This window comes from Mobula hypostoma, chromosome 6, assembly GCF_963921235.1.
Source record: "Mobula hypostoma chromosome 6, sMobHyp1.1, whole genome shotgun sequence".
Classification (NCBI taxonomy): Eukaryota; Metazoa; Chordata; class Chondrichthyes; order Myliobatiformes; family Myliobatidae; genus Mobula; species Mobula hypostoma.
In genome coordinates this window covers 157,882,620-157,906,609 of record NC_086102.1, presented here as the reverse complement: position 1 = coordinate 157,906,609, position 23,990 = coordinate 157,882,620, and the positions used below count along the sequence as shown (strand labels likewise).

Here is a 23,990-nt window from a genome sequence, read left to right as displayed (position 1 = left end):
CCAAGAAAAAGAGAGCTTTGACCAGCAGCCAATGCAGACATCAGAAGTTTTGAGAGGAGGGGACTTCAAACAGATCCACTGCCCCAGGGTAAGAGTCAGCAGCACATCAGTACAATGAAAAAGAGCTTTGACCAGTGACCAATTGGCGATTGAGATTGATTAGCAAGAGCAATTAAAGGACGACAGGAGCAAGTACAGCAGCTGTCATCTGAGTGGACATAGTTAAGTAGTGATCATCGAAGCTTCAGTGAAAGAAAGCAAAGGATGGAAAAGCTGAAGTTTTTTTCCCCTGTTTCCTGCTTTATATCCGCTCACCTAGGACAATAGGGATGACAGACAGGATAGTGGAATACTCCTCTTGCAGGATGTGGGAAGGCAGGGAGACCTCCAGTGTCCCAGAGAACTACAACTGTGAGACGTGCATCCCAGCTGCAGCTTCTAACATTAATGAAGTGGAACTGGAACTGGATGAACTCCAGATCATTCGGGAGGCTGAGGGGGTGATAGACAGGACATATAGAGAGGTAGTTACACCCAAGGTGTAGGACACAAGAAACTGGGTGACAGTCAAGGAGGGAAAAGGGGTTAAGGATCTAGTGCAGAGTATCCGTGTGGCCTTCCCCCTCAAAAACAGGTATATCACTTTAGATACCGTCAGCAGGGATGATCTAACAGAGAAGAGTCGCAGTGGCCAAGTCTCTGTGACTCAGAATAGAAGGGAAGAGAAGAGAAGAGGCATGCTGTGATGAAAAGGGGTTTATTAGATAAAGGAATAAACAGGAGGTTCTGTGGGCAAGAAGGTGATTCCTGGATGGTATGTTGCCTCCTGGGTGCAAAGGGTCTGGGAATCTCAGATTGGGTTGTCTATATTCTGAAGTGGGAGGGTGAACAGCCAGAAGTCGAGGTCCATTAGGTACCAATGACACATATAGGACAAATGACGAAGTTCTACATAGGGAGTTCAGGGAGTTAGGTGCCAAGTTAAAGGGCAAGATCTCATCAGTGCTACCCATGCCACGTGCTAGTGAGACTAGAATTAGGAAGGTTTTACAGTTTAATATGTGGCTAAGGAGTTGGTGCAGGAGGGAGGGCATAAGATTTCAGGATCATTGGGCTCTCTTCCAGGGAAAATGGGGCCTGTACAGACCAGATAGCTTGCACATGTACTGGAGAGGGACTAATATCCTCGTGGGAAGATTTACTGATGCTACACAGTACAGATTAAACTAGCGTTATAGGGAGATGGAAAGCAGAGTACCAGAACAGTTAGTGGAGTGGTTGTGGAGGCAGCTGTTGTTAAGACCTTAGAAAAAGTTAGGAACCAAAAGGTTGAGCATGGTGCGACTAGCATCCTAAGCTGCATATATTTCAATGCAAGAAGTATCGTAGAAAATGTGGATAATAGTGCTGAAGATGAGGTAGCTGGCTTACAAACAGAGGCAATAGGATAAGTTGCAACATAAAAGACAGACAAAATTGAAAAAGGTGAATACAGTATGTAAGTGTTGTATTTGAATGCGCACAATATACGGAATAAAGTAGATGAACTTGCAGCACGGTAGCAGGTTGACAGGTATAATGTTGTAAGCATCACTGAATCAGGGATGAAAGAAAATTTTAGCAGGGAGCTTAATGTCCAAGGATGCACATTGTATCGAAAAGACCGGCAGGAAGGGGGTAATGTTGCTTTGTTGGTAGAAAATGAAATCAAACCATTAGAAAGAGGTGACCAAGTGGGAAGCTGTTGAATCATTGTCAATAGAGCTAAAGAGCTACAGGGGTAAGAAGACTCTGATAGAAGTTGTGTACACACCCCCAAACAGTAGTAAGGATGTGGCCTACACTTTACAATGCCAGATAGAAAATGCATGCCAAAAGGGCAATGTTCCAACAGTCTTGGGGGACTTCAATATGCAAGCAGATTGGGAAATTCAGGTTGGTACAGGGTTACAATAGGGGGAACTTCCAGAGTGCGTATGGGATGGCTTTTTAGATCAGCCCACTAGAGGATCAGCTATTCTGGACTGGGTGTTATGCAGTAAACCAGAATTGATTAGAGACCTTAAGGTCAAAGAACCCCTAAGGGACAAGTAATTATATAATGATCAAATTCACACTGAAATTTGAGGAGGAGAAGCTAAAATCAGATGTATCAGTATAACGGTAGAGTAAAGCGAATTACTGAGGCATGAGAGTGGAATTGGGCAGAATCGATTGGAATAGGACACTGGCAAGGATGATGGCAGAGCAGCAACAGCTGGAATTTCTGAAAGCAATTCAAAAGGCACAGAATATATATATCCCAAAGAGGAAGAAGTACATATGGAAGAGGGAGGAGAAGATGGCAGCGCAACGCAGCGCGCGCGGCCTCTCCGGTGAAATATCGTATTTGTTAAATAGGGGCCATACACAATCCTGATTTGATGGAGACGCACGTGAGAAGCACGAAAGAACATCTGGAGAAACTTCTGAAATGCCCGGTTCGCTGCTGCTGCTACTGTGCGATCGAGAATCTCAGGAGGGAAGGCCCCAAATCCTCGGCTTTGCCTGTTGCTGGCAGGCGGGGCTGGGGTTGAAGCGCTCGGCAGAGATGGTGCTCAGTGTCAGAGGGCCGGTCGGAGGCTCGAAGTTTTCGGACGGACTGAGAGTCGGACTGTGATCGGGTGCTTCCAGGATGCTGCATCGCCAAGTTTGTGGCACTGGAAGCTCATGGCAGGGAGAGTTTTCTTCCTTCTACTGTCTGCGTGAGATGTTGGGACTTACGAGAGACTTTGAGACTTTTTTTTACCGTGCCCATGGTCATTTCTTCTATCAAATTACGGTATTGCTTGCACTGTTGTAACTATATGTTATAATTATGTGTTTTTTTGTCAGTTTTTCAGTCTTGGTCTGTCTTGTGTTTCTGTGATATCACACTGGAGGAAGAATGTATCATTTCTTAATGCATGCATTACTAAATGACAATAAAAGAGGTCTGCGTGTCCTCATACTCTAATCTAATCTAAGTATTCTTAAAGAACAATGGTGGCTAACGAGAAGTCAAAGCCAACAAAAAAGCCAAAGAGAGGGCATATATTAGATCAATAATTACTGGGAAATTAGAGGATTGGAATGCTTTTAAAAACCAACAGAAGGCAACTGAAAAAGTCATTAAGAAGGTAAAGATAGAACATGAAAGTAAGCTAACCAGTAATACTAAAGACAGCAAAAGATACTTTAGATACAAAGTGTAAAAGGGAGGTGACAGAAGATCATAGGGCTGGAAAACAATGCTGAAAAAGTAGTAATGCTGGACAAGGAAATGGCGGATGAACTGAAGGTACTTTGCACCAGTCTTCACTGTGGAAGACATTAGCAGTATGGTGGAAGTTCCAGGTGTCAGGGATCATGAAGTGTGTGAACTAGAGAGAAGGTTCTTGGGAAACTGAAAGGTCTAAAGGTAGATAAGTCACCTGGACCCAGATGGTGTACACCCCAGAGTTCTGAAAGAGGTGGCTGAAGAGATCGTTGAGGCATTAGTAGTGAGCTTTCTAGAATCACTAGGTTCTGGAATGGTTCCGGAAGACTGGAAAATTGCAAATGTCACTCCACTCTTCGAGAAGGGAGAGAGGCAAAAGAACGAAAACTATAGACTAGTTAGTCTGACCTCAGTGGTCAGGAAGATGTTGGAGTTGATGTCAGGGTACTTGAAGGCACATGATAAAATAGGCCAAAGTTAGCATCAGGGGAAAATCTTGCCTGACAAATCTGTTGGAATTCTTTGAAGAAATAGTAAGTAGGATAGACAAAGGAGAACTGGTTGATGTTGTGTACTTGGACTTTCGGAAGGCCTTTGACAGGGTGTCACATATGAGGCAGCTTAACAAGCCACAACCCCATGTTATTACAGGAAAGATTCTGGCACGGATAAAGCAGTGGCTGTTTGGCAGGAGGGAAAGAGTGATAATAAAGGGAGCCTTTTCTGGCTGGCTGCTGGTGACTAGTGGTCTGTGTTGGGACTGATTCTTTTTATGTTATATGTCAATAATTTGGATGATGCGATTGACGGCTTTGTTGAAACGTTTGCAGATGATATGAAGACCATAAGACAGGAGCAGAAAAAGGCCATTTGGCCCATTGAGTCTATCTGCCATTCAATCATGGCTGATCCTTTTATCCCCTCCTCAATCCCACTCCCCGGCCTATTCCCCATAAACCTTTGATGCTGTCTCCAATCATGAACCTATCAAGCTCTACCTTAAGTACACCAAGGCTGCCTGTGGTAATAAATTCCACAAATTCACCACCCTCTGGCTAAAGAAATTTCTCTGCATATGTCTTAAATGGACACTCCTCTATCCTGAGGCTGTGCCCTCTTGTGCTAGACTCCCCCACCTTAGGAAACATCCTTTACACATCTACTCCGTCTAGGCCTTTCAACATTTGAAAGGTTTCAATGAGATCCCCCGTCATCCTTCTGAATTCCAGCGAGTACAGACCCCTAGCCATCAAGTGTTCTTTGTATGATAACCCTTTCATTCCCAGAATGATCCTTGTGAACCTCCTCTAAATCCTCTCCAATGCCAGCACATCTTTTCTTAGATGAGGAACCCAAAACTATTCACAATACTCAAGGTGAGGCCTCACCAGTGCTATATAAAGCCTCAGCATCACATCCCTGCCCTTGTATTCTAGACCTCTTGAAATGAATGCTAACATTGCATTTACCTTCCTCACCACTGACTCAACCTGCAAGTTAACCTCTAGGGGGTTCTGCACAAGCAGTCCCTTTGCATCTCAGAGTTTTGGATTTTCTCCCCGTTAAAAACAAAATAGCGTACACATTTATTTCTACTAGGAAAATGTATGGTCATGCAATTTCCAACATTGCATTTCATTTGGTACTTTTTTCAGTCAATGTTCTAACCATGCCAGCAACTTTCCTGTAATACCATGGGCTCTTAATGTGGTAAGTAACATCATGTGCGGCATTTTGTCAAAGGCCTTCTGAAAGTCAAAATATACAACATCTACTGCATCCTCTTTGCCTATCCTACTTGTAATGTTCTTAAAGAATTCCAACAGATTCATCAGGCAAGATTTCTCCTCAAGGAAACCGTGCTGACTTTGTCTAATCTTTTCCTGTGTCCCCAAGTACTCCATCACCTCATCCATAAGAATTGACTCTATCACCTTCACAACTACTGAGGTCAGGCTACCTGGTCTATAATTTCCTTTCTGCTGCCTTCTTCCTTTTTTTTTTAAAAGAGTGGAGTGACATTTGCAGTTTTCCAGTCCTCTGGCACCACGCCAGAGTTCACTGATTTTTTAAAGGTCATTACTAATGCCTCCACAACCTCTACCGCTACCTCTTTCACAACCCCAGGGTGAAGTTCATCTGGTCCAGGTGACTTAAGTACCTCTAGGTCTTTCAGTTCTTTGAGCACCTTCTCCCTTGTAATAATTGCACTCACTTCTCTTCCCTCACACCCTTTAACATTTGGCACACTGCTAGTGTCTCCCACAGTAAAGACTGATGCAAAATACTCACTTAGTTCATCTGCCATCTCCTTGTCCCCAGTTATCATTTCTCTGGACTCATTTTCTAGCAGTCCTATAACCATACAACAATTACAGCATGGAAACAGGCCATCTCGGCCCTTCTAGTCCATGCCGAACTCTTATGCTCACCTAGTCCCACCAGCCTGCACTCAGCCCATAACCCTCCATTCCTTTCCTGTCCACATAGCTGTCTAATTTAACTTTAAATGACAACATCGAACCTGCCTCAACCACTTCTGCTGGAAGCTCGTTCTACACAGCTCTAAGTAAAGAAGTTCCCCCTCATGTTACCCCTAAACTTTTGCCCTTTAACTCTCAACTCACGTCTTCTTGTTTGAATCTCCCCCACTCTCAATGGAAAAAGCCTATCCACGTCAACTCTATCTACCCCCTCATAATTTTAAACACCTCTATCAAGACCCCCTCAACCTTCTACGCTCCAAAGAATAAAGAATATCCAGTCTCATCTTTTTTTTTTAAAACATACTTGGAAAAAGCTTTTACTATCCACTTTTAATATTGTTTGCTAGCTTGCTTTCACATTTCATCTTTTCCCACCTCATGATTCTTTTAGTTCCTCTCTGTAGGTTTTTAAAAGCATCCCAATCCTCTATCTTCTCATTAATTTTTGCTTTGTTGTATGCCCTCTCTTTTGCTTTACAATAACAATGACTTCCCTTGTCAGCCATGGTTGGACTATTTTGCCATTTCAGTATTTCTGTCTGTTTGGAATACATCTATCCTGCACGTTCCTCATCTTTCCCAGAAATTCATGTCAATACTGCTCTGTTGTTATCCTGGTGAGCATCTCCTTCCAATTTAAATTTACATTGGCCAACTCCTCTCTCACACCACTACAATTTCCACTGAAATACTGCTACATCAGACTTTACTTTCTCCCTGTCAAATTTCAAGCTGAACTCAATCGCATTGTGATCACAGCTTCCTAAGGGTTCTTTTACCTTAAGCTCCCTAGTCGCCTCTGGTTCATTACATAACACCAAATCCAGTATAGCTGATCCCCTAGTAGAGTCAACAACAAACTGCTCTAAAAAGCCACCTCATAGAAATTCAACAAACTCATTCTGTTGAGATCCATTACCAACCTGATTTTCCCAATCAACCTGCATGTTAAAATTTCCCATGACCATCATAACATTGCCCTTTTGAGACGCCTTTTCTGTTTCCCGTTGAAATCTGTGGTCCACATCCCAGCTACTGTTGGGAGGTCTGTATATAACTGTCATCAGGGTCCTTTTATCCTTGCAGTTTCTTAACTCAACCCAGCAGGATTCAACACCTTCCAATCCTATATCACATTTTTCTACCGATTTTGATGCAACTCTTTGCCAGTAGAACCACGCCACCCCCTCTGCCTACTCTCCTATCCCTCTGATACAATGGGTAACCTTGGACATTCACCTCCCAACTACAACCATCCTCCAAGCACGATTCAGTGATGGCCACAACATCATACCTGACAATCTGTAATAGTGCAACAAGACCATCCAGCTTATTTTTTATGCTCCATGCACTGAGATATAAAACTGTGTACTGTATTTGCCACCCTTTTTGACTCTGCATCCCTAATACACTGATACTCACCCTGCTGGCTGCAATTTTGTCCTATCATCAGCCTGTCCTTCCTGACAGTCTGACTGCATGCTATCTTTGCTTTTTCACCATCCGTCCTATCTCTAGTTCCTTCACTCCAGTTCCCACCCCCTGCAAAAAAATATTTTAAACCTTCAACATCTCTAACAAATCTGTCAGTGAGAATATTGGTCCTGCTTGGTTTCAGGTGCAACCCGTCACTTTTGTACAGGCCATACCTCCCCCAGAAGAGATCCGAATGATTCAAGATAGGAGGAAGGGCAGGTAATTTGAGGAAGTAGAGAAACTACAGAAGGATTTAGACAGATTTGGAGAACGGGCAAATAAATGACAAAAGGAATAGTTTTTGGAAGTGTATTGTCATGCACTTTGGTAGAAGAAATAAAAGGGTTGACTATTTTCTAAACAGAAGGAAAATACGAAAAACTGCAAAGTAAGGGGACCTGGGAATCCTTGTGCAGGATTCCCTAAAGGTTAATTTGCAGGTTGAGTCTGTGGTGAGCAAGGCAAATGCAATGTTAGCATTCATTTCAAGAGAGTACAAAAGCAAGGATGTAATGTTGAAACTTTATAAAGCACTGTTGAGGCCTCACTTGGAGTATTGTGAGCAGGTTTGGGCCCCTTATCTTAGAAAGGATGTGCTGAAGCTGGAGAGGGTTCAAATGAAATGATTCCAAGTTTGAATGGCTTGTCATATGAAGAGCGTTTGATTGTTCTGGGCCTTCCCCGTGCCCCCTCCCCCGGACTGGAATTCAGAAGAACGAGGAGCGACTTAATTGAGACATAGAAAAAATGAAAACCTACAGCACAATACAGGCCCTTCAGCCCACAATGCTGTGCCGAACATGTACTTACCTATTAAATAGTGGAAGGCTTTGATACGAGTGGCTATGGAGAGGATGTTTCCTATAGTAGAGTCTAAGACCAAAGGGAACAGCCTCAGAATAGAGTGGTGAGAAGAAGGAATTTCTTTAGCCAGGGAGTGGTGAATCTGTGGAATTCGTTGCCACAGGCAACTGTGGATACCAGGTCTTCATGTATGTTTAAGGCAGAGGTTGACAGATTCTTGATTGATCAGGGCATGAAGGGATATGGGGAGAAGGCAGGAGATTGGGGCTGAGGGGAAAATTGGATCAGCCTTGATGAAATGGCAGAGCAGACGCAATGGGCCAAATAGCCTAATTCTGCGTATTATGGTCAAATCATGATAAGGTCCTACATAGGAGGTTAGTGGGCAAAAATGGAGCACATGGCATTGGGGGTAGGGTACTGACATGGATAGAAAATTGGTTGGCGGACAGGAAACAAAGAGTAGGGATTAACGGGTCCTGTTCAGAATGGCAGGCAGTGACTAGTGGGGTACCACAAGGCTCGGTGCTGGGACCGTAGCTATTTACAACATAAATTAATGATTTAGATGAAGGGATTAAAAGTAACATTAGCAAATTTGCAGATGACACAAAGCTGGGTGACAGTGTGAAACGTGAGGAGGATGTTATGAGAATGCAGGGTGACTTGGACAGGTTGGGTGAGTGGGCAGATGCATGGCAGATGCTGTTTAATGTGGATAAATGTGAGGTTATCCACTTTGGTGGCAAGAACAGGAAGGCAGATTACTATCTAAATGGTGTCAAGTTAGGAAAAGGGGAAGTACAACGAGATCTGGGTGTCCTTGTTCATCAGTCACTGAAAGTAAGCATATAGGTACAGCAGGCAGTGAAGAAATCTAATGGCATGTTGGCCTTCATAACAAGGGGAGTTGAGTATAGGAGCAAAGAGGTCCTTCTGTAGTTGTACCAGGCCCTGGTGAGACCCCACCTGGAGTATTGTGTGCAGTTTTGGTCTCCAAATTTGAGGAAGGATATTCTTGCTATGGAGGGAATGCAGCGTAGGTTCACTGGGTTAATTCCAGGGATGGCGGGAATGTCATATGTTGAAAGATTGGAGCAACTGGACTTCTATACACTGGAATTTAGAAGGATGAGAGGGGATCTGATTGAAACATAAGATTATTAAGGGACTGGACACGCTAGAGGCAGGAAACATGTTCCTGATGTTGGGGGAGTCCAGAACCAGAGGCCACAGTTTAAGAATAAGGGGTAGACCATTTAGAACGGAGTCGAGGAAAAACTTTTTCACACAGAGGGTTGTGGATCTGTGGAATGCTCTGCCTCAGAAGGCAGTGGAGGCCAATTCTCTGGATTTTTTCAAGAAAGAGTTAGATAGAGCTCTTAAAGATAGCAGGGTCAAGGGATATGGGGAGAAGGCAGGAGAAGGGTACTGATTGTGGATGATCAGCCATGATCACAGTGAATGGCAGTGCTGGCTCGATGGGCCGAATGGCCTGCTCCTGCACCTATTGTCTATAATCAGGAACTCTACCAATCTGGCAGTAAAGTTCCAATTATCAGAGTATTCCCATACTCATGAATTTAAATTCAAATATTTTAAATTTCTATCTATCTGTTAAGCATGTGCTGACATAGCCAGTTGTTAACAAGGACCCTAAATTAATACTGTGTACCAACACTTAACCTGTTCTGGCCATTTTAAAAAAGCGCATTAAGGGGCAAGTTCCAAGTGCTTGCAGTACTCCGAGAGCTGTACCTGCCATTCCAGAAATAACCTCTTCTGTTCCTAATTAGTTACATTAAATCAATGTGAATATTATTCCTACTCTCATCATGTAGGACACCTTGTACCTAATGACATGTGAAAACCTAAGTATACTGCATCCACTGATATTTCCTTGGCTATTTTACTATGTATATCCTTAAAAATAGACCTGTCAATTCTATTCTATTTGTACTAGTTAATTTTTCCTCAATGATTTTCCACATGCCCTTTATGAAAGATTCTAATATTTACTCATTGTTGACCAAATAGCTCTAGATTTTTAATAATTCTTTTCTATTTTTTACTTACAAGGTTATATTGGCCTTATTCCAAACCACAGATTATCTTAAAATTCTCAAGGCATCTACCTTTTAGAAAAGGGCGGAGGAATATCCTGGAAAAGGAGGAAGGGTTTAAAGGGAAGATGAACCAAAGGTAAAGATGGATATAAAGTTGAAAGAAAATGTATAGGGTGGCAAAAATGTGTTAAATAGAAAAATGTGATAATTCAGAATTCAGAGGAGGAGGAGGAGAAAAAAGAGATACATTTAGATAAATAAAATAAACAAATTAAAAACAGACAAGAGTTTCTTAAGCATATAAAACGGAAAGAGCTCCAAGTGAACACTGACTCCTACAGAAAAAGGCTGGAGAAATGTTTATAGGGGAAAATGGAAAAATGGTTTACATCAATCTTCAGGTAGAAAATTCATAAATATGCTGCAAATAAAACACATTAAATGTAACTCAACCTACTGAATGCCTATTTCCATAAAGTAACTTATAGAATTTTCTGTACACATACTAATTATGTCCATCAGAACAAAATGCAAGTCACCAGTAGGTCTTTTATAGTATCCTGTCAAACTTGGGACCTTTTAAAATATTATTTTTATTGAGATACAGCACGGAATAGGCCTTTCTGACCTTTCAAGCCACACTGCCCAGCAACCCTAACCTAATCATGGTACTAATTACAATGAACAATTAATCAGTACATCTTTGGAATGTGGGAGGAAACTGGAGCACCTGGAGGAAACCCACACAGTTACGGGGAGAACGTACAAATTGCTTATAGGCAGCAACGGGAATATATTGTGCATAGTTGTGGTCATCTAGCTTTTGTAACTAACTCATTAAGCTTAAAAGCTCACAAGGATGTTACTGGGAGTGGACAGGTCAAGTCATAAGCAGAGACTGAATGGGTGGGGCTTCTTTTCCAGGAGCATAGGAAAGTTGAGGGGGTTACCTTTTCGGAAGTATATAGAATCATAAGGGCAACAGTAAAGAGAATAGTGAGACTTTTCCCATAGTAGGGGAGTCTAAGATGAGTGGATATAGGTTTAAGTAGAGAAAAGAAGTGATTCAATGGGACCTGATCGGCAAGTTCTTCCTCCATCCCATCTTATAGAGGCTAGTGACAGGTGGTACTAGAAGTAAGAATCATTGCCATGTTTAAAATACATTTTGTTATGTACACAGCAACACACATAAAAGTTGCTGGTGAACGCAGCAGGCCGGGCAGCATCTCTAGGAAGAGGTACACAGTCGACGATTCGGGCCGAGACCCTTCGTCAGGACTAACTGCAAGAAGAGATAGTAAGAGATCTGACGAAGGGTCTCAGCCCGAAACGTCGACTGTACCTCTTCCTAGAGATGCTGCCCGGCCTGCTGCGTCCACAAGCAACTTCTATATATGTTGCTTGAAATTCCAGCATCTGCAGATTTCCTCCTGTTTGTGTTGTTATGTATACAAACAGGAAAGGTTTAAGAGAGATATTGCCCAAACACAGGAAAACAGGACTAACTCAGGTAGCTGACTTGTCTGACAAGGACAGGTTAGGATGAAAGGCTTGTATCCATGTTGTATAACTTTGACTTTAAACTAAATGTAACATTTAAAGATATATTTGTCATTACTGTGGTCTTTACCTTGTACAGAATTCAGTAAAAAAAACAATTCCGTGTTCCAAAATATGTCAAGCATTTCCAATACAACGGTAGGAAAGGACCCAAAAATATTGCCCATTAACTTGTAACAAGTTCCTCTGGACCCAATACCATTTCCATTATTTTACTGATTTTTACCATCTTGGGAATAGGAACTTATAGAACCATAGAAACTACAGCACAGAAACAGGCCTTTTGGCCCTTCTTGGCTGTGCCGAACCATTTTCTGCCTAGTCCCACTGACCTGCACACGAACCATATCCCTCCATACACCCCCCATCCATGTATCTGTCCAATTTATTCTTAAATGTTAAAAAAGAACCCGCATTTACCACCTCATCTGGCAGCTCATTCCATACTCCCACCACTCTCTGTGTGAAGAAGCACCCCCTAATGTTCCCTTTAAACTTTTCCCCCCTTACCCTTAACCCATGTCCTCTGGTTTTTTTCTCCCCTTGCCTCAGTGGAAAAAGCCTGCTTGCATTCACTCTGTCTATACCCATCATAATTTTATATACCTCTATCAAACCTCCCCTCATTCTTCTACGCTCCAGGGAATAAAGTCCTAACCTATTCAACCTTTCTCTGTAACTGAGTTTCTCAAGTCCCGGCAACATCCTTGTAAACCTTCTCTGCACTCTTTCAACCTTATTTATATCCTTCCTGTAATTTGGTGAACAAAACTGAACACAATACTCCAGATTCGGCCTCACCAATGCCTTCTACAACCTCATCATAACATACCAAGTTTACAAAGAGAAATCCAAAATAAAAGTTATTAAAGATAACTATTCAAGTTGAATGCTCAAATACCTGACTTCTGTGATGACAGCGCAACCACTAGTGCTGGGTCAATTTCACAAGGCAAACCAGATGCTGAAGAGAGTTCATACACATTCATTGCAACCTGCACAGGTTAAGAAATTACATTTAAGATAATAAAAATAATTCCCTAAATTCTTCACATAGGATAAGCCAGAAATCTATTTATGAAATCGAAAACATAAATAACTATAACAAACACAATGAATTTCATGTTAAATTGCTAATATAAATTTTAGAAATAATATTTCACAAGAAAATGGAGTATTATGTAGTATTATGGTTGTGCTATTACCGCTGAAAGCTGGTTGCATCTGTCCAGCTGCAGTCATTTGATGAATTAGTTGTTGAAATGTTTGCCTCAAAGTCAGAAATACACATTACATGCCTGGAGTATGAGCAGACAACATCTGGGAGTTAAAGATCAATCTCTAGATTAATTCTGTCAGCAAACTCCACTGCTAATTATTGTATCAAGCTTCTTCATTGGTAATAAAAGTACTGGAGATTGCAGAAAAGGAATTTAATTGGCAAATACCTTTGACAAAGTGCCGCATACGAGCCTGCTTTATAAGAACCCAGGGTGCTACAGGAAAGTTACTAGCACAGGCAGGAGATTGGCTGACTGGCAGAACGCGAACGGTGGAAATAAAAGTGGCCTGTTCTGGTTGGTTGCTGGTAACTAGTGAGGTTCACCAGCGGCTGGTGTTGAGTCCACTACTATTTATGCTACATCTGAATGACGGCTTTGTGGATGATACAAAGTTAGGTGGAGGGACATGGTAGTATTTATTAACAACTTGTAACTGTTCTTGAAAGGGTAATAGCATGAATTTCTTGATTCCTTGTGATTTGTACAATGGTGTTCACTTACACTGCTGCCCAATCTTTCTTTGTGGTAAAGACTAATTTTGAGGGTGCAATGAAACAGGCTTTGAGTGTTGTGCAGTGTAAATTATTGATAGTAGTGTCGCTTGTTGTTTCATGTCAGTGGCACAAAGGGCATCAATAAAGCAGTCCACTTTGCCCTTGATTAATGTTTTAAGATTATTATATCCATTCTAATCAAGGCAAATAATGAGTACTCTATCAGAACTTAACATCCTTCCAAATAGCAGGAAAGCTTTGTGAAGACAATGGTATTATCTCACTTCAGTGCTATCAAATAACACTTAATAACTTGCTCACGGTGTAGACTGGAAACTATACCCAAGTCCCAAACCAATACATTCAGACCACATTTACTTTATTAATCAAATTAGTGTTTAGTGCAATGCTAAACAAGTGTTTTCGAAAGGCTTGGGATAAATTTCTGGAAATTATCAATTTATGAACTCCAATTGCTGAAGTTGAATTGGCTGGATTGCTTCTAAAAAAAACTAATCACATTCATTGAGGTCTTTTGTCTTGTAGATTGGAAATAAAAGTACAGCAAATGCTAGAATTCAGAATCTTCCAGGATCACATAGCTGACAAAGTCTTCCACCTGAAAAGTTAACTTTGTTTCACATTTCACAGATGCTACCCAACCTGCCAAGTGTTTCCAGCATTTACTCTTTTTGTTTGAGCATCTCCATCGTGATTATTCTAAACACTGGTACTCCACAAGGTTGCTTCCTCATACCTCTATTCTACTCCCTAGAAACTCAAGACTGCATGGGCAGATTCTGCTCTAATTCCATCTACAAGTTTGACTGTAGTGGGCTGCATCTCAAATAATGATGAGTCATAGTACAGGAAGGAGATAGAGAGCTTAGTGACATGGTGTCAAGACAACAACCTGATGGCATGAATATCGACTTCTCGAACTTCCTGTAATTGCACCCCTTCCCTTCATTGTTCCCCATTCCCGTTTTCCTCTCTCACATCTCCTTACCCACCCATCACCTCCTTCTGGTGTTCCTCCTTCTTCCCTTTCTTCCATGGCCTCTGTCCTCTCCTATCAGATTCCCCGTCCTCCAGTCCTTTGTCTCTTTCACCAATCAACTTCCCAGCTCTTTACCTTCTTCCCTTCTCCCAGTTTCATCTATCACCTTGTACTTCTTCCTCCCCTCCCACCACCATACTCTGACTTCTCCTTCCTTTCCAGTCCTGAAGAAGGGTCTCAGTTTGAAATGTCAACTGTTTACTCTTTTCCAGAGATGCTGCCTGGCCTGCTGAGTTCCTCCAGCATTTTGTGTGTGAACCTTTTCCTCCTATAATAAAAGAACTAGCCAGTGACTTCAGAAAGGAGATAGTGCACATGGTCCTAACTACATCACCAGTGTTGAGGATGAGAGCTTCAGATTCCGAGGTGTGAATATCACAAATAATCTGTCTTGGTCCAACCATGCTGATGTCACAGCCAACAAAGCCCATCAAAGCCTCTATTTCCTTAGGAGGCTAAAGAAATTTGGCATGTCCCCATCAACCCTTACTAATTACTAATTTTATCAATGTACCACAGAAAGTACTCTAACTTCGACTGATCTGCCGATGACTGTAAGAAACTGTGGAGTGTTGTGGCCATAGCTCAGCACATCTTGGGAACCAGACTTCCCTCTTTGGACATCAGTGAAGCAACTAGCGTAATTAAAGACCCCACTCACCCTGTACATTCTCTCTTCCTCGGCTCAAAGACAGATTCTATCCCACCTCTATTACACCTTTGAACAGATCTCTTGTATGATAAGATGGAACTCGTCTTCACAAACTTCAGTGCACTGTGTAATTTGATCTGTATGAACAGTATGCAATACATCCTTTTCACTGTACTTTGGTACAAGTGACAATTATTTGGCAATACTAATTCCATATAAGCATAATAGCTTCTCTAATTTACAAGCATGCACTTTGTCTTCATTTGTAATGCAAATTCAATTAAACCAAACAATACATAAAAAGTGCACCACAGGAAAATACACAAAATTTAAACTAATCTATAATTCAATACACAATTATTACATTCACACTCTGCAATTCTAGCAGTAAATACTTTATATTAAATAGACCATAAATAACTTGATCTTAAATTCAAATTGCAATACCTTCATATCTGTCTCTCTTGGAATGTGATCCTTGAAATCTTCAACTGAACTAACAAGAAAAGGAATGTGGCACGACAGAACCTGAAAGAAATATCCACCAAAATCAGTGTTAGTAGATTTTGAAGTCAAGCCTTCAGAATGAGGCAAGGGAGGGGTAGAAATAGCAAATCTGGCAGTGTGGAATAGGAGCTGTAGTCTAAAGAGCATGGAGGGGCTTGGAAAATAAAGTTATGCTCTTCAACATTCTGAAGTTAAGCAGGTTGTTCCAGAATTTTTTGTCCCAGGATTTTGGCAGCAATACATAAAAGCCCCCAGTCCAGTAGCTTTGATTCAGAGGTTACTTGATCAGTTGCAGCAAGGCACAATAAATGCTTTCAGACTGTAAATACTGCAAGATGTCAGCAAAGATAGCAACAGCTTTGACTGGACAAGAAGTCTGATGACTGCAGGTAATAGACATGAAGTAATCATGCTTGCTGTTTACAAGCTCATGAAGATCACAAATGAGTATAAGAACAAAAGCAGAGGCAAAAGAAAGAAACTAAACGGCAGGCAGGAGCAAGGCTAAGTTCCAAGGTAAAAGCATTCTGGACAGCAGTACTGGATATAGTGCACCCATATTCCACAAATAGAAAACGCACATGCCTCGATCTATATTTTAATTATGTCATTTGGGTTCTGTAAAATATAGTCACATCTAAAAGTATTATCCAAAATACACTCTGGCACTGTTAATTGGTTACTCTGTAGCTCTCTGGCAATCATTTTGTCTAACTGCTCCTTCATGAATGTTGATTTTCACTTAACCCTGTACCTTGTTCCCAAGAAAATCACTTTATCTGCTCAGTTGTGATTAACTGTGCTTCTCAAAAATAACTGCATACTTTTGTAGGAGTATAGATTAGAGGATGAAACAAAGTCATTTGGCCCCTTTTGTTTTACCATTTAATCAGATCTGGGCCTAAATATACTAGTTCCAATGTGTATCAATTAACTGGAATTCACTATACTTTTTTTTTATCTCTAGAGTCCTTTTAATTCACTAGCTCCCATTAATTGCTTTTTCAAAATTATTTCCTCTTCCAATGTCACCAATATTGTTTTAAGAATGTTGTACAGCATTTGGCAATTTGACCACAAACATATTCAAAGATATTCATAGGATATACGTGAATCTATCCGTACTTACATCTCTAAGTGCTTCCTGTGCCAATGAACGGAATGATAAGATAACACCAATTATTGTCATCCTCTTCAATACACTGTCAACCGCTACAGTTTATAAAACAAAGAAAAATGAGTAGCATCTAGAATTTGAGACCGATCACGCATAATGCATCAAAACGTACTCTTCAGAAATGTGTCCATAACTCTACTCAGACTAATTACACAGTAACTTGAATAAACTGTACAAAAATATCCTTGTAAACATAAATCAAATTCTTAGAAAATTGGAAACACTAATTTAAAATATGGATGGCTTCAATTTTTAAATAATCAGACAAAGTTATTTTTTTTTAAAAAAGTACAAACGTTTGTAGTAACGAAACATAGCCACGGTGGTGCAGCAAGTAACGCGATACTATTACAGCTCTGGGCGTCAGAGTTCGGAGTTCAATTCTGGCATCCTCTGTAAGCAAGTTTTTACATCTCTTCCCGTGTGTATGGGTTTCCTCCAGGTGCTCTGGTCTCCTCCCACAGTCCAAAGACATACCAGTTAGTAGGTTAATTGGTCATGGTAAACTGCCCCATGATTTGGCAAGGGGTTAAATCAGTGGATTGATGGCAGGCATAGCTTGAAGGACTGGAAGGCCTGTTCTGTGGTGTATCTCTAATTAAAATAGTGGAAATGTGCCATTTTAAAATTTTTCACTTTACAAAACATGGGTAAAAGATTATATTTGATGGATCTACATTTAAGATATGAGAGTGAAGGCTTCAAAATCCACTGTGACTAATGTTCCAATAAACCTCAGCTTTTCTTAAATCACATCACCAATTTGGCTGAAGGGACCAAATGTTATAGTTTCAAGTTTGGAAGTATTGAGGGGGCAAAAGAGGATGTCAAGGGGCTTCAAGGGTATACATGCAAGTTGAGTGAGTTGTTAGGAACATGACAGATGTAACACAATATGAAAAATGTAGTCATTCATTATGTAACAGAAAAATGGAGTGTTTGTTGACTGGTGAAGGATTAGTGGTGGGCTTGGTTTGCTTGCACACAAGTTGCTGCAGACCAACATGTAGATTCAAGCAATTTATTAGCCAATTATTGTAAAGGGATTTGAATACAGGAATAAGGAAATCATATTGCAGTTGCATTGGGCCTTGGTAAGGGCACACCTGCAGTTTCGGTTTCATTACTATGGAGAAATACGTGCTATGAAGGAAGTCCAGAAAGGTTCATTAATCTCATTACAGAGTCTTCAACATGAGCCAAGACAGGCTAGGATAATATATTCTACTGTTTGGAAAAATAAGTTAAGATCTTACCAAACTATACCAAATTCTTATGGCCAAGATACCAGTGGGATGTTTTTCCCTAGCTCAGGACTCTAGGACTCTAGGATATAGTTTCAGAAGTAGACCACTTACAAAGAGGACTGTGAACCTTTGGAATTCTGTAACATAAAGGGCTGTGGATGATCAATCAAAACACAGACTGAGAGAATTCTGGGTATTCATGAAATCAAGGGATTATGGGGACTTTGATCGATAACATTGTTGAGGTAGAAGATCAGCCAGTAACCTTAATGGAGGATGAACATGCTCAAAGAAGTGGGCAGTCTGTTTCTTACCTACAAATCTACAGCCTCCCACAAATTTTCCAATTTGACTTTTTAGCACTCTTTAACTGCAAAACTTTATGCAGATCCACTTAATTGGCCCTAGTCTCCTTTTTCACTTAGTGAAAAGTGAAAAGGAATAGTCTCCTTTTTCACTGCAGCAGTTCATCCTCCCAATCAATTCTCAGTCTGTATTGCGAAGCATTTTATTTCAGATCTTAAAATTTAGGTTTCCAGCAAGTTGAAAAATTCAGACGTTCATTACTTTTTCAACAGTTGAAAAATTAGGAGTTGTGGGTTCTGCAGGATTAGAAAGGATTTCCTTACAGTAAAGTTCCTTAAGACTTTTATGCATTCCTTTTACATTAGGAAATTTAATTAATCTTTGCAAAAATTTAAACTATCTGGCATAGGACCTGTGAGAAAAAGCATATTTTTTAAAGACAAAATTTAAAACAATGTTCAAGTACAGATTGAACAAAGGTCCTAAATTGACCTTGGTCTGTTTTGAGTTAGCTGATAACCTGTCTCAAACAGCTGTCTGTCTCCACAAATATTCACTGTGGAATGTTGCTTGAATTCAGTTATATAGTCATTTGGGACACAATAAAGGTTCTGGGCCTATCAAGATTTGTTTTTATGCTCATCACCACAACATTATATCAAATGGTCTCTGAATATCACTGATGACTCAAAAATGAATTTCATTAATTTCCTTCCAAGCCTGGATAGAACTACAAAAGGCAACAATTACAAAAGGTTTTCTAATCTTTAGGCTAAATAGATAAAAGTAAAAGCCTCTCCCTAGAGTACTCTCAGCACTTTTCAAACTTATGAAACAAACCAGCTTTTCAAAGCTGCCAATTTTAGTTTGGAAAAAATACAAATGGGAAAGAACACTTTTAAAAAAAAGATCAATTGCTACTCATGGAATTTATAAAAATCTGAAATCAGTCTAGTTCTGGAAAATATTGATCAACTAATTAACTGGAATACAAGGTCAAATACTAACATAAGAATCACTGGGATCTTGCCTTCCTGGCCTAACATGCTAAGAAAACTGTATGTAAATGAAATAGAAAAGACTTGACAAGTTACTATGCTGCCCTTACCAGGGGGACTGCTAGTGGTGGTAGTGGGGGGCGCGGGGGGGTGGAGGAGAAGGGTTAGGCAAGGTTCTCATTTCCTTCACCCTTTCCTAAGGGGAAAAAGTATATTACACATGTCATTAAGTTGCAACAATGTGTAAAATTAACAGGTCACTTTATTCGTTATTCATATGATTGTATGCAAGGCAAGAATGGAATGTGTAATGGAATTATAGTTCTGCAACTGGGAGGCCGTGTCAACACAGATTGGAAAATCATTACATTGTCTGCTCAGTTTCTGTAATTGGAGAACATATTCAATACCCACATGTTAATCTTTTGAAGAGTGCTGCCATCTGGTCTGGCTTGTCAAAGCTCGTCCTCATTTGTGTAAGCACATCAACATTCTCTACTACTAGTTTCTACAAAAGAAAGAATATTCTGTATTAGGCAGTCCATCAGATTCCAATATCAAACAGATATTTCAATCTGGCAAAAGGAAATTAGCTTTATAAGCTCCAGATGGTTCCACAGTCTACAGTTCCCAAGGAGATTAAGCGTCTACAGATCATGTGTGGTTTGACTTCTGAAAACAAAACATTCATGATAGTTTGCAGTTTTCCATTTTTCCTTTTTCAATACACAGGGAAAAACTGTGAAACTGGATACACTATCTCCTTCAATTTTCTTCCCTTTCTTTCTTTCCTCAGAACTCCAGCTCATGATAGAATAAATAACTGTTCTTACTCTTGTCAATGCAAAGCTAAGATGCAGATGATAACCATGAATACTCACTCATTAAATGAGTACTACATAAAAATAAAGCTAAGCGTTTACAAAGATATGGGACTGTAAGTACACTGCATTACTGTTGTCTGCAATGCATTGATAAAATTATATTTTAATTTTTTGTCCAATATCTCCTACATATACTTGAATACAGTCAGCTACATTCTTTAATGTTACCCAAACACTTATGTTTAAGTAGAGAAAGTATATGTTATTTGATAATTCAGATGTGAAGATCATTCTTATTGAAATAATCTTATTTTAGCTTGTGTTTAAATGGGCATATCTCTTGCAGGAGTTGAGAGAAGGGAAAAAATATGGAAGTTGTCACAAGGTATGCATTTGGGAATTTGCAGGTAACTTTCCTTTAGATATGCTCAAGAGTTATACTTCAAGCCCTATCAAACAATCCATTATGGTTCAAAGGTTTATTTTATTAAAGTACGTATGCAGAATACAACTCTGAGATTTGTCTTATCCAGGTAGATATAAAATACAGAAAACCACAGAAGTAGTTGAAAGAAAGACACCAATCCCCCTTGCCCTCTAGTTGTAATCCACCTCGCGTGAAAATAAAAAAAATCAAAAACTTGCAAACCCCAAATCCCCAATCTTCTCCCTGGCACAAGGGTAACAGATCACCCACATGGAGAAATAGCAGCAAGAACATCAAATCCGAAACACCCAACTTACCGATTGGCAACAAGAAAGAATGGGTGAGAACAGGAAAAAACCCACAGAACTGAAAGAGGCCAATATGTACAATAGTCCACTCCGTAAGTGTCAGAATTTCAATCATAGCAACATGGACCCAGCTGAGAATCACTCACTCCCCCCTCAGCATTCATCTCGATGTTTCCATTTTCCATGACATTTTAAATCAGCAAGAGATGTAGTCGATCATTGCCCCTCATCTCATCTGAGCTTCTCCTTGTGGTAGCTCATGCTCACATGAAAACTCCTGGAGTTTTCTCGGATACAGCAGAACGCTAGCTCACTCATTCGAATTACACATTGTAAGTCACAGGCTCCAACAGTTTTAAAAACACAATTAAGATTTTAAAAAATAGTTAAAAGATGCAGAAAAACTTGAAATGATTGACTATTTGGAAGATGTCACCCAAAGAATCATTCGCTGGCACCACCCTGACCATACTAAAAAAAAAGTGAATTCTTGGGTAGGAAAATCCAACTTCTTTTATATGGGTACCATTTTTGCCAATAGTAATTTTAAACAGTTACTTTATGCAAACATAAGTTTGGATCTACCTAACATTATCATGGCATAATACTAGTGGATGGCATAGAAGCAATAAATAAAGACAGTTTTAATTGGTGATTAAAGAATAATACACGCTTTGCACAAAATGAATTCCTTTGAGATTTTCCTTCCCATTGACTGCATTAGATAGCCATGCCCAAGTTACAATATTCCAGAAGAATATTAGACTGAAATTTTATCATGCTCTGCATAATATTCAAGTTAACTGGTAGAAGGCATTAAATTAATAGCATTTCACTGTCGAATGCACAAGCACTGAAATAAGAAAAACAGGAAGGAATTGACCAACTTTAGATGATTTAGCCCAAGTCACACATTCTTCTCTTGCAATCCCTCCTCCACAATAAAATAAATTACTTTCACATGAAGGTGAAAGGTTGAATGGCCTTTTGGATGTAAGGAATACCAAATGCCAATATTATCTTCACACAATAATAAACTCCCTCAAGTTAACTGCAAATGAAAAATAATTTGATTTCAGAGACAGATCATATTTCTTATGTTCATTTAAAACAGTTTCATCTGTAAGCTATTTTCAAATAAGCTCATGTTTCTATATGTTCTCAGTTTATAAATACAGGATGTAATAATTTGCAGACGTTGCTGGTACTAATGCAATTCAAAAAATAAATACACCAATTCAATTGATACATTAAATGGCTGCAAAGATTTCATTTAGATTTCTGTTTGCTGAAATTGTGCAGTATCAATTTAGGTACTGATTTATGTGTTTTCCTCAGATTAAAAAAACAGTCGTATATAAGGTATCACGCTTACAGTTTAAGGAAAAAAATAAAGAAATGAATTTCATAAAGATATTGTAAGGTGCCTATATTTAGGCTTCATATTAGCAAGGGCGAATACATTAATACTACATTTACAAATTCCAAAGGTACACAGCAAAGATCATATCTATCAAAAGTAAAATCCACATCCTTTTTCATCCTACAGGACTCCATAGTTAAACAAGCACAAGGAGCATCCACTGTTGACTCTGTTTCTGACTAGAATAGGTTCAGCTGACTCCTCCACTCACCCCCTGGTGCCAATCATACCAGAATTAACACCAGCCTCTGACCTCATGTTTCATCCCAATTCCTCTCCTCTGAGCAGCTTCTGACCACACATTATCCCCGGGTCCTCCCTCTCATCACCTTCCTCTCAAGTCCCTATCTGACACCATTTCCAACTCTGCCAATGTCTTCACCATCCTCTCTTACACCCAAGTGATGCATTCTCAGGCAGAGGACTTACCTTCATACTCATGCTCCTACCTCAAGTTTTATCACCTCTGAGGGCACGTAGTCCTCACATCTTCCCAGTGATGACCCTTTCTGACACCCTCTTCTTGCTTTTTACCCTCTTAACTTCTCATTTTCAATTGCCAAATGCCAGATGCCAGTCAACTGTATTGATTTCTTCACTCGCCTCACCAACTCCACCTTAATTCCCTTTGAACACATGGCTCTCCATTCCCCAAACCTGAACTGCCCAGTTCTATCACCTACCCAAAATTTACCCTGATAGGCCCATTATTTCTGCCTCTCTTTGCTTCATTGAAGTTCTCTTCAAACCTAGACACACCATATCTTGTTCCCACCTGTGTCCAGTCCCTTCCACCTACATCCACAGCCAGGACATTCAATTCCTATATACTTCCAAAGTTCAAAGTAAATTTTATTATCAAAATACATGTATGTCACCAAATACAATCCTGAGATTTGTTTTCTTGTGGGCATATTTAATAAATCTGTGGAATAATAACAACAGAATCAATGAAAGACCATCCAACTAGGACGTTCAACCAGAGTGCAGAAGACAGTAAACTTTGCAAATACAAGAGGAGATAATAAGAATGAATAAATAAGCAATAAATGTCTCAAACTAAGATAAAGAGTCCTTAAAAGTCAGTGCATTGGCTGTGGAATCATCTCAATGACGAGGCAAATGAAGTTTAGTGGAATTATCGGAATATGTAGAAGTGTTGGTGACGAGGCAAAAGTAGCTTAGTGGAATTATCAGAATACATAGAAGTACTGGGTTGATGGGAAAAGGGAGTAAAACGAGAAGGAAGGAATTATATTGACTCAACTTAGAATTGGGCATACAATGCTTAATTATTCATTATATCCAGTTGGAAAACATCGCTCTGGGTTGTGTAGGTTTTGTCATCATTATGCAGGCTTCACTACTATCTTTGGGGATAGGTGGTTTTCATTTAAAAACATTATTGAATTATGGGAGTGACTTTAATTTAATTCACAATATTGTCTTTCACTATTTACAATCTATAGGGCTTTTTGGGGTAATTTAGTTCCTAACTCTCTACACCACACTCAAGTCCAGTTGGTGGCAGTATGCAACTTTAAGTTAGACTGCCAACCACCATTACAAGTCAGAAGAAATACTTATCCCCTTTGGTTCAAGAGCCTAATGGTTGAAGGTTAATAACTATTTCTGAACCTGGTGGTGTGAG

At 40.0% G+C, this 23,990-nt stretch overlaps 1 protein-coding gene across 4 annotated transcripts in view; it reads right to left on the bottom strand.

Annotated features, from left to right (window-relative positions):
• Positions 1 to 23,990, bottom strand: part of nckap1 (NCK-associated protein 1) — a 157,955-nt gene that overhangs the window by 28,927 nt on the left and 105,038 nt on the right. For all 4 annotated transcript variants that reach the window (XM_063052029.1, XM_063052030.1, XM_063052031.1 and 1 more), the window contains 4 exons: positions 19,772 to 19,865; positions 16,759 to 16,841; positions 15,570 to 15,650; positions 12,535 to 12,628 (listed from right to left, as the gene is read on the bottom strand). In XM_063052029.1, coding sequence (XP_062908099.1) covers positions 12,535 to 12,628; positions 15,570 to 15,650; positions 16,759 to 16,841; positions 19,772 to 19,865 — 352 coding nt within the window. The remainder of the gene's footprint in view (positions 1 to 12,534; positions 12,629 to 15,569; positions 15,651 to 16,758; positions 16,842 to 19,771; positions 19,866 to 23,990) is intronic.